This window comes from Triticum dicoccoides, chromosome 7B (assembly GCF_002162155.2).
Source record: "Triticum dicoccoides isolate Atlit2015 ecotype Zavitan chromosome 7B, WEW_v2.0, whole genome shotgun sequence".
In the NCBI taxonomy this organism is placed as follows: domain Eukaryota; kingdom Viridiplantae; phylum Streptophyta; class Magnoliopsida; order Poales; family Poaceae; genus Triticum; species Triticum dicoccoides.
Window position 1 is genome coordinate 605,325,738 of NC_041393.1, and position 10,391 is coordinate 605,336,128.

Consider the following 10,391-nt stretch of genomic DNA (forward strand, 5'->3'; position numbering starts at 1 on the left):
CCCCTCTCGATGAGAGGATCGATCGTGATGACGATGGTGATGATTTGCCCCTCCCGGAGGGATGCTTCCCTGGTAGAACAGCTCCGCCGGAGCCCTATATTGGTTCTACACAGGTTCCGCCTCGAGACGGCGGCGCTTCATCCCGAAAACTTCCTTCTTATTTTTCCATGTCAAAACACACCATATAGCAGAAGATGGGCATCGGGGGCCTGTCAGGGGCCCACAAGGACGAAGGGCGCGCCCTCCACCCTTGTGTATGGCTGGTGGCCCCACTCTCGTGCTTTCTTCGCCCAATATTTTTTATGTTTTCCAAAACCATTCTCCGTGAAGTTTCAGGACTTTTGGAGTTGTGCAGAATAGGTCTCTAAGATTTGCTCCTTTCCGGTCCAGAATTTCAGCTGCCGACATTCTCCCTCTACATGTAAACCTTATAAAATAAGAGAGAATAGGCATAAGTATTGTGATATAACGTGTAATAACAGCCCATAATGCGGTAAATATTGATATAAAAGCATGATGCAAAATGGACGTATCAACGTTTTCTAGGGAAAATGGGATGATATACCAAAAGATGGGCACCGGGGGCTGGCCAGGGGCCTCACAACCCACCAGGGCGCACCGGGGGGTAGGCGCGCCCTGGTTCCTTGTGGGCACCTCGGTGGCCCTCTCTGGTACTTCTTTGCTCCGGTATTTTTTATTTATTTCAAAATGAATCTCCGTAAAATTTCAGCTCATTTGAAGATGTGCAGAATAGGTATCTCTAACATAGCTTTTTTAGGTCCAGAATTCCAGCTACCGGCAATCACCCTCTTTGTGTAAACCTTGCATATTATGGGAGAAATGGCATTAAAATTACTCTACAAAGTGTTATATTTATTGTAAACACTATAAATAACAGTAGAAAATCATGATGCAAAATGGACGTATCATTGGGCTGATATCATAGGACCAGACACACGGTAAAACGATCAAAAACAGTCTTGCGCATCCAAAAACGCCGGCAAAAATGGTCAGTGAAGAGTGCATCCGGGGCAAAATAGTCATCCACGAATGTCAAATGCTCGCGTGCCCTGTTGCAGTTCAGCACTCGATGATCCTTGATCGATCCATTGAAATTGAGAACATCCTCCTCCGTGTCTTCAAGGACCACCTGCATCATCGTCGCCCCGTCCGTGTAGTCCTCCTCGTCGGATGTGCCGTCGAATGCCTCAACATAGTGCTCGTATATATATTCTAAATTAAAATCCACTTCTTGAAAGAAGGAATTTGTTTTTAGCTCTGCTAATTCATCGAACAGTTGCCGGACATGGTGAATATAGCAGTAGCGAATGGTACCTGGTGGGGCGGTCGAAGAAGATGGGCTGAACAACAATGGAGGAGAAGCAAGGTGGAGCCCGACTGGAACACTGGAGGTGACAGAGATATTTTCCGGCATGTGTGTGGGGGCGCGGCCGGGGTGGTGGAGTGGCGGCTGAAAGAACATGTGGTGCCGCCATGTTTGGTTTTGGTAATTGATGAGAATCTATGTGGACTAATGGTTGCCTTGAGTTATATTTTAAGGATTTGTCCATGTGTTGGTTTCAAGGAGTTTATGAGATGACCGAAGTGCTATTCAAGGAATTATCCAAAGTTTGGTCATGTAGAAAACATGATGCAAGGTTGATCAAGACTAAGTCCAAGAGTGAATCAAGTTGATCAACACACAAAGCGTAGAAGATGTACCGAAAGGGATCAAGTGGTCCCATGGTAAGTATTGTCCATTACGCTTTGTGTACTAACCCATGCTCTACGTGAGAGTAGTTTGTGGAGTTAGGTATGTTTCCATGGGCTTGCGTCAAGAGGGGGATCTTATACAACCCATGGAGGATGACATCAAGTGATGATCGTCATCAAGATTGCGGTGTGCAAGTTCAAGTGGAGCATCACGAAGAGATCATTGATACATCTCCGTCGTATCTACTTTTCCAAACGCTTTTGCTTTTGTTTTGGAATCTAATTTGCATCATTTGAATAAAACTAACCTGGACTGACGCTATTTTCAGCAGAACTACCATGGTGTTGTTTTTGTGCAGAAATAAAAGTTCTCGAAATGTAACGAAACTTTTTGAAGAATTTTGATGGAATAAAAGAGAAATACTGGAGTCAAGAACCACCGAAGGGTGGCCCCTGGTTGAGCACAACCCACCAAGGCGCCCTCCCCTGTCGCGCCCAAATGGGTTGTGCCCACCTGATGGCCCCGCTGACCCTATCTCCGACACTAAAATACTTCTTTCGGAGAAAAAAAATCAAAGAGAAAGAATACCGAGCCCCGCCACGCCAGTCGGGCTTCGCCCGGCCGCGCCCTCTGGCGACGGTGAGGGAGAAGGGAGGCGGAGGGGGCTAGAGGAGGGGATCGAGGAGCCCTCCCCGGCCGCCTCGCGCGTGCGGTAGGGATATGGTTCGGGAGGGATGGATTGCCCGTGCACACAGGTGGATTGCCCGTGCTTTTCGTGGGGTGAGCACTACTTCAAGCAGTGTGCGTCTCGGCAGCATCCACGTTGGTTGGAATTATTGGCATGAAGCACCCGCAGTAGGGCACTATACTACTCCTAGTGAAGAAGACTTGACGCCCACTTAAGAAAAAACTTCCCTGGCTACAGATTTAAGTACATGTAACTACTGAAGCAAAACGTGATTACAATCAGCTGCACTACAAATTATAGATGATCAGGAAAGGTGCTAATGTGCCATTAGTGGTATACAGATGCACATGCAAATCATGGGGAAAGAAAGATCACAGACGCCATCAGTGCAGTATTATGATCAAATTATGGGAAAAGTTTGCAGCTAGCGTCACGTTGCGCAACCGTCTGAAACACTGCCAGAAATGACCAACACACAAAGACGGAAGCGAAACGTAGAGATCAAGCGGACCGTGTTGCTGCTAGGTGCCAAGATCTACTCACCACAAAAGCCGTCCCTTCATCCATCCATGACCCAGAAATAAATACATGCGTCCACAGTGAGCTAGCCATCGCCCCCACCCCGGAGTAAAGCCGCGCCATGCATAGCTGGTGGTTTTGCTGTTTCTGCACCGCTCCACTCATCCCACCTGCCACCGAATTGAATGAAAATATTCCTCCCGGCTTCCGGCCAACAGATCGATGGAGTAGTAGGAAGAGTTAATACCACAATTGTACATAAATTTGTAGGGGTGAGAACAGATTCATACAGAGACTAAAAAACCCACAAAACGGGTCCCTAAACTCTACCTATGTAACAAAATCACCCAAGCATGCCACGTTGGCTCTGGTAATTTTGCAGAAAGGCCCTTCAGTTTTATTTTTTTACACCACGCTCCTGCAACCCCTCCTGCCCGTTCCCTATTTACAAATCCCTAGCCCCGAGATCCTCTCTGTCCACTCCGCCGCTGCTCCGGCCATGCCAGCGCCGTCCTCTCGCTTCCAGCGCCGGCTCGTGCGACATGAAGGGATCGATATCTTCATAATGGAGGAAGCAGGTAGGACGTCGTGGGGCAGTGGCAGCGCCATCGTCGAGCCAGCGTCGCCCGCTCCATGGAAGTGACCTCGCGGGCGCCGACAAGACGAAGGGCGGCGAGCCCTGGGCGAAGATCATCGACGAGGTGCGCTACATGGATGTTGATTCTTGCAAGGTGTGTACCCTCTCCTCAATTTGAAGATGGACAGTGAATTTTTTTAGTGAATGTAGTGAATTTCTTTTCAATTTTGTACTCAATGTGGTAACTTTTTGAAGATGTTTTGGTTGAATATGATTGTAGGGGACTGAAATACTTCCAGACTTTGATTGGAGTATACCTCCATCCTCCCCTGATGTTGTTTTCAATGGCATTGACACTAGTGACCAATGTTGTCACTTTCTGAACCCAGCAAGAAGAGTTTGTTGTGAGGGCTATGACTATGGTCGTATATTTCTTGTCTGTCCTGTTGAGGTTAGTTTAGAATTTAGCAAACTTATCTGAAGTGTGTTCCAAAATGCTTGTTAAGAATGGATGCTAATTTACTAAATGTGTGTTACAAAATGCTTGTTTTATGTTTTCAGGGTTATGATACATGTGCCTATCTGAAGCGGGTGGACAAAGAATGGCAAGGGAGGCCTAGGAAGGTGATTGGTAAACTTGTTGAAGAGAATGTGGCTCTTCATAAATTTGTCTTTGACAAGGATGCTGAAATTATGAGGCTGAAGGAAGAGAGGGAGGCCATGATCATGAAGCACAAGAAGGAGATCAGAACTAGGGATAGGAGGAAAATTTGGTTAACCTGTTTGGTCTGCTGCTCTACACTGTTTAATGGTGTTGTAGCTCTAGTGATAAGAGGTTTTGTGTAAGTTAGGTAATTTAGTATTTGGCATGATGTGAGAGGTGAAACTATTTGTTATCAGGTGCTACTTGTACTGATTATATGAAATCAGTGGCTACCTATTATCTATGTTGAGTGTTGTAAACATTCCAAACTATTTGATGTGAGAGGTGAACTCATTTGCTACATATTTTTATTCAAGAAGTTTGGCTTGTTCTTGTAATGATTCTCTTATTTGACATGAAAATACACTCATTTTGACATGAATGGCCGGCATGAAGTAGATTGAATTTGACAGACTTATTTTTCAAAAAAAACTGAATAAGCGCAAGCACACAAGCTTGGGCACAAGCACAACTAACAGACCCGATTTGATTGACACTACAAGCTTTAGCACAAGCACACAAGCTTGACATTACAAACTTAAGAAGAAGCACAACACAAGCACACATTCAGGCACACATACCCGGTTTGATTGACAATATCAAAAGGCACACATTTGCTAATTCGGAGCTCCTCCATTGTCAGGCCTGGCCGTGGAGAAAGGAAAGGTAGAGGATCCACCTGTTCAGGCTACGGCGGCGCCGTGGTCGGCATCTGACCACATAGGCACACCCACCTCACCCTGCCCCGTGGAGTTCTCGCCTCCTCCCTTGCTCAGCGGACGATGTTCAACGCCGGCCCACTCGGGGGCGGCATCCTGGCTCGCTCCTTCGCTGTGCTCTCGAAGTATACCCTTCGAGCAAAATTGTGGAGTGTCCAGTCGGCGTCGCCTCGCAGGAGTAGAGGGCAGAGATGAGGAGGAGAGGGCGGGCAAAAGAAAGGAAAGGTTTTGGAAGGGGTTTGCATTGGGGCCGGCGACCAGGGGGTTTTCTGCCGGGGGTATGGACTTGTCTGTGAAATTGCTAAAGCGTGAGGTTTTTTTCGTAAAAACATGCTTCAGGCCCGACAGAGCCTACCTGGCGCGCCACGTGTGCAGTTCGGGGCTGTTTGGGTGATTTTGTTACAACAGTCAAGTTGGAAGACCAGTTTTGTGGGGGTTTTTAGGTTTTGTATATGAATCTGTTTCCACCCCTACAAGTTTATGTAGCAATTGTGGCATTAACTCTAGTAGTAATCAAACAAAAACCAATCAGCCGGAGAAAAGAATGACCCGAGAGAAAACGGCAAGATTAGATTAATCCCAGCAAGCAAAAAAGCGAGCGTTCACACTAACTGATCAGCATGCCGGCGGCGGGGCATGTGTACTACCAATATGTTTTCTTGGGTCATTCTTATCTCATGCCATGTGTACTATTGTTCCAGTCCGATAGAAAACTGAAAAGAGAAAAGCACTATCATGCTAACATAATCACTTGTTTAGCAAGTTGATGTAGCATATAGTGCCAGTAAGCGTTGTACTGATGCTCAAAGCAAAAAATACCTTTTTCTTTACACGGATGCTGATAGCAACCTGCGTGGAGCGCAGCGCCTACACAATCTAGCGAGAAGCGGGGGAGCCGTCAGAGGCCACCGAAGCGTCGCTGTCGGCCGGGGCCCACGCGGCAGAAATAATGTGACGAAAGCGAGCGGTTCATTATACGAGCACGGGGGGGATTGGATGGGAATGGAAAAGGAGGGAGATTTTTGTTTCCGCCCTGCCAGGTGGCTTAATTTAATCCTCCCCCCACCTCCCCTCCAGTGTGCGCGCGTTGCCCATCATGCATAGTTGTGTCCTGGTTGTGGTGTAGCCATCCGACCCTGTTCGTGCCCGGACACGCGCAGAGCTCAGCCAGCGGCAGCAGTGCAGCGCGGCGCCGTCGCCGTTGATGGAGAGCAGGCGTCCGAGCTCCGTGCTTCTCTTGCTGGTGCTGCTGGCGGCGCCGCTCATGGTGGCGTCGGCTGGCCCCTCGTCGCCGACGGCGTTCCTGGAGGACGACGTGGTCCTCGGCGCCGTGGCGAGGCTGGGCAAGGGCGCCAACGCCAGCGGGCGGGGCGGCGCCCGCTGCGACGTCGACGTCGACATCTCCGCCGTCGTTGGCGGGCCGTCGCGCGAGCGCGGCGCGTCCGGGTGGAAGGAGGAGATCGCGGGGCTGGCGGGGCGGCCGGAGATGGCGGCGTGGCTGCGGCGGGTGCGGCGGCGGATCCACGAGCGGCCCGAGCTGGCGTACGAGGAGGTGGAGACGAGCCGGCTGGTCCGCGAGGAGCTGGAGGGCATGGGCGTCAGCTTCCGGTACCCGCTCGCGCGCACGGGCCTCGTCGCCACCATCGGAACCGGCCGCCCGCCCGTCGTCGCGCTCCGGGCCGACATGGACGCGCTGCCCATCCAGGTACGTACAAGGAACTGCCGCTGCTACGTGAACAGACACGTGTTTTTATCTCGCGCACGTGCGCCTTTGCAGCCTCTGAGTGCCCATAACAAACGATCGAGCCCAGCATGCTACTAGGTTCCACACAGATTCTTAGATTTCTCATCGTCATGACATACTCTATCCGCTTGTCTTCTAAACAATAGAATGGCTACTTTTTGGTTCTTTTTTTTTAATTGTCGTTCCTCGTGAATTGCTTTGGGGTTCAAAGCGCATGAGACGAGTTTGTTTGCTGTTCAACCTATTTATGTTTGGGAATTTGGGAGAGGTAGGTTGTGGCCAGAGAATAGATGCACCACCAATGCATTATGACTCCCCACTACAAAAATGACTAGTTTTTAGTTTGGGCCTTCTTTCACCATCTAACTCGTATTTTTAACTTGTGGTTGCTGGGTCGATGATTTAACTTGGATAGACAGAAACAACAAAACAGAAAGGAGTGGCCTCTGCAGGAACACGCGGCTGTGGACGTTGCGCGGGAGCAGTCTCGATCCATCGACCGAGTTCATCAGAAGCGTCTGCTTATTTTCATCAGAAATCAGAAAGATGACAAATTGTTTTTAATTTTTTTTTGCTCCTCGTTCCGGTGCCCGAAACGGCACCCGCCGTTGGTGAGACCCTGGACGCGCGGATCCCGGTTGCCATGCGAAACCCCCGTCTTTCTGAGTGCCCACAACGGGCAGTTTTTACGCCAAAAAGCCATAGACTTTTCTCCTGCTTTTCCTCGCCTTCTGTATCTCTCTCTCTCTCCCGCCCCGGCCTTTCTCCTGCTTTTCCCCTGCTGTTCACTCGTTCTCGCTCGACTCCAGCCGAACTCCTTTCGTGGCATGACACGTTCGGTTTGTGGCTGTTGTTGGTTGCAGGAGGCGGTGGAGTGGGAGCACAAGAGCAAGAACCCCGGGAAGATGCACGCGTGCGGCCACGACGCGCACGTCGCCATGCTGCTCGGCGCCGCCAGCATTCTCAAGGCCCGCGAGCGCCACCTCAAGGTACGTAACCTCTCTGAACTGAATTCCCATCAGTGGCTGCTAGCTAGCACGCTGAACTTCACCTTTGAGTGGCTACGATCTTCCCAATAGCTGTCCGTTGCTAGCCGTTCCTCCCGTCTGCCCGCACGCCACCATTGCCGTGCAAGGGACCCTGTACATGTCCCTCTGCTACACTGGCTGCGGGCTAGCTCTAGCTGTGCCGATGTGATTTCGCAATGCGTGCGGGTTGGGCGTACGCACTAGGTTTGCTTTGCGAGACCAGATCGAAGGGCGCATGCTTAAGCCGAAAATCATATCATAAGACCGTCGGCCGGCGTAAAGTGTTAAAGCTGTCGCGGCGGCATCATCGTGTTGATGGTGGCGTCAGGACAAACATTCCAAGACCCTCTGCTTTACTCGAGCTTCCTCTTCACGTGTGTCCTCGCTACTGATTAGCTTCCTCTTCACGTGTGTCCTCGCTACTGATGGTGGCGTACAGTAGGATTTTTTTAAAGAATGATTAGCAACTACTACTGGTACAGTGGGATTATTGATTTATTTTTTAACAATGATTAGCAACTAGGATTTGTAAGCGTTTAAGACGTGATCGCCGCCGTCTAGTCTAGCAAAAGTCGTCAGGGTTGGTGCGGATATATGCTCGCAGTCATTCATCTCTCCGATTGCGCCAAGGACAGAATTTGTTCGCCTTCATTAACTGCATTTTCTCAACGTAATGCGATGCTGGTGGTACAACATTCCTTCACTTTGGTTCACTGCTTTCGAGAGGTGGATCGGATGCCCCGTGTTCGACGGAATGCCTGGTCATTGTGTACGTTATACTATGAGACTCGTGCAAACTTTTAAGGGCACGTGGTGCGCGGAAGCAAAACTTACACTAGTATGATCATAATCTTTTCTGAATTATTGTCATTTACCACTACTTCAGCAGTGACTGCAATCAAAGGGTTTTAAGTCTGTGGGCACATCTGGTCATGTCCATGTCAAATTTGTGTCGCCGTCTTCTTCAAACCTGTCCTTATTACACCAGCTACTGCAACTCTGTCAAACATGTGGGAACCAAGTCCTGCAGTTAACATAGGGTTCAAGTTAATACACTAGTGTATTTTATCTTCAAGAAGAAAAAAACATACTACTGAAATTCAGACATACAGTCAAATGAGAAACTTAAACTGTACTCCGTGGCACTTGGTAATGTGCAGGGCACGGTGAAGCTTCTGTTCCAGCCGGCGGAGGAGTCCGGCGCGGGAGCGAAGCGGATGATCGAGGACGGCGCGCTGGAGGGCGTGGAGGCGATCTTCGCCGTCCACGTGTCGCACCAGCACCCGACGTCCGTGGTCGGGTCCCGGACGGGGCCGCTCCTCGCCGGCTGCGGCTTCTTCAAGGCCCAGATACTCGCCCGCCGCGCCGGCGCCGACCCGGTCCTCGCCGCCTCGTCCACCATCATCAGCCTGCAGAGCCTCGTGTCCCGCGAGGCGGACCCGCTGGACTCACAGGTGGTGTCGGTGGCCATGGTCAACGGCAGCTTCAGCCTGGGCGGGGACCCGGCGGCGCCGCTGGTGCTGGGCGGCACGTTCCGGGCCTTCTCGAACGCGAGCTTCTACACGCTGCGGCGGCGGATCGAGGAGGTGATGACGCTGCAGCCGCGGGTGCACGGCTGCGAGGCCTCCGTCGACTTCTTCGAGAACCAGAGCTTCTATCCGCCCACGGTGAACCACCCGCGGATGTACGCGCACGTCAAGGCCACGGCGCGGGCGCTGCTGGGCGACGCCGGCTACCGCGACGTGCCGCCGATGATGGGCGCCGAGGACTTCTCCTTCTACTCCCAGGCCGTACCCGCCGGGTTCTACTACGTCGGCGTGCGCAACGAGACGCTGGGGTCCGTGCACACCGGCCACTCCCCCTACTTCATGATCGACGAGGACGTGCTCCCCACCGGCGCCGCCGTCCACGCCGCCATCGCCGAGAGGTACCTCGCCGGCGGCGCCGAGCGCGACGGCGATCCGCGCTCCCCGGAGCAGGAGCCGTGAACCTGCGATCGGCCGAGACGTACATACGCTGGCCCGGCCGGTTCTTGTTTAACTGATCGATCGACCGGAGTTGCGGTTGCGGGTTCAGTCCCGGGAGGGTGGCGGGATCGACGTCGCGCGCGAGAGAACCGGTGGTTTTTGGCCGATCACGCCGTGATCTGGGCTGTCTTTTCCCCCCTCCGTGCTCGTGTTGGCTCTGAAACTTGCCGTTGAGACGCGGTTACGGTTTGGCTCCCGGGTTTTGCCTGCGGCCTTGTGGGTGTGGCCGTGCGTGTTTGTGCCTGCCGAACGTGATCGGGAAACATGCACCTTAGCACCGACATTAACATATTCTGGAGATTGAGAAGTACTATCAGCTATGTACATATTTCTTCCGGTGGCATTTTCTTCTTTGAACGTTTTTCTTTCTTTTGGGTCTTGACTATATCATATCTAGATGTCAGATGAGATATTGTCTCACATCTAAGTTTTGACAATATTCTCGAGGAGGACTATGATGGAGGGGGGCACCGCACACGGCAAGAGATCAAGAGATCAATTGTTGTCTAGAGGTGCCCCCTACCCTCGTATATAAAGGAGCAAGGGGAGAGGGGGCGGCCGGCCAGGGAGGAGGCGCGCCATGGGGAGTCTTCCTCCCACCGGGAGTAGGACTCCCTCCTTCCTTGTTGGACTTGGAGAAGGGAGGAAAGAGGAGGGAGAGAGGAAGGAAAG

The 10,391-nt window shown here is 51.5% G+C and overlaps 1 protein-coding gene across 2 annotated transcripts; it reads left to right on the plus strand.

Moving 5' to 3' along the window:
* Window positions 1-5,956: 5,956 nt before the first annotated feature.
* Window positions 5,957-10,084, plus strand: LOC119338091 (IAA-amino acid hydrolase ILR1-like 6). 2 transcript variants are annotated; one of them, XM_037610383.1, is made up of 3 exons: window positions 5,959-6,625; window positions 7,528-7,653; window positions 8,853-10,084. In XM_037610383.1, exons 1-3 carry the CDS (start codon window positions 6,125-6,127, stop codon window positions 9,678-9,680), a joined length of 1,455 nt encoding a protein of 484 aa, XP_037466280.1. In that variant the 5' UTR covers window positions 5,959-6,124; the 3' UTR covers window positions 9,681-10,084. The 2 variants fall into 2 exon arrangements, with proteins under 2 accessions (XP_037466281.1, XP_037466280.1); XM_037610384.1 differs by lacking the exon at window positions 7,528-7,653 and having other exon boundaries at window positions 5,957-6,625.
* The last annotated feature ends 307 nt before the right edge of the window (window positions 10,085-10,391 follow it).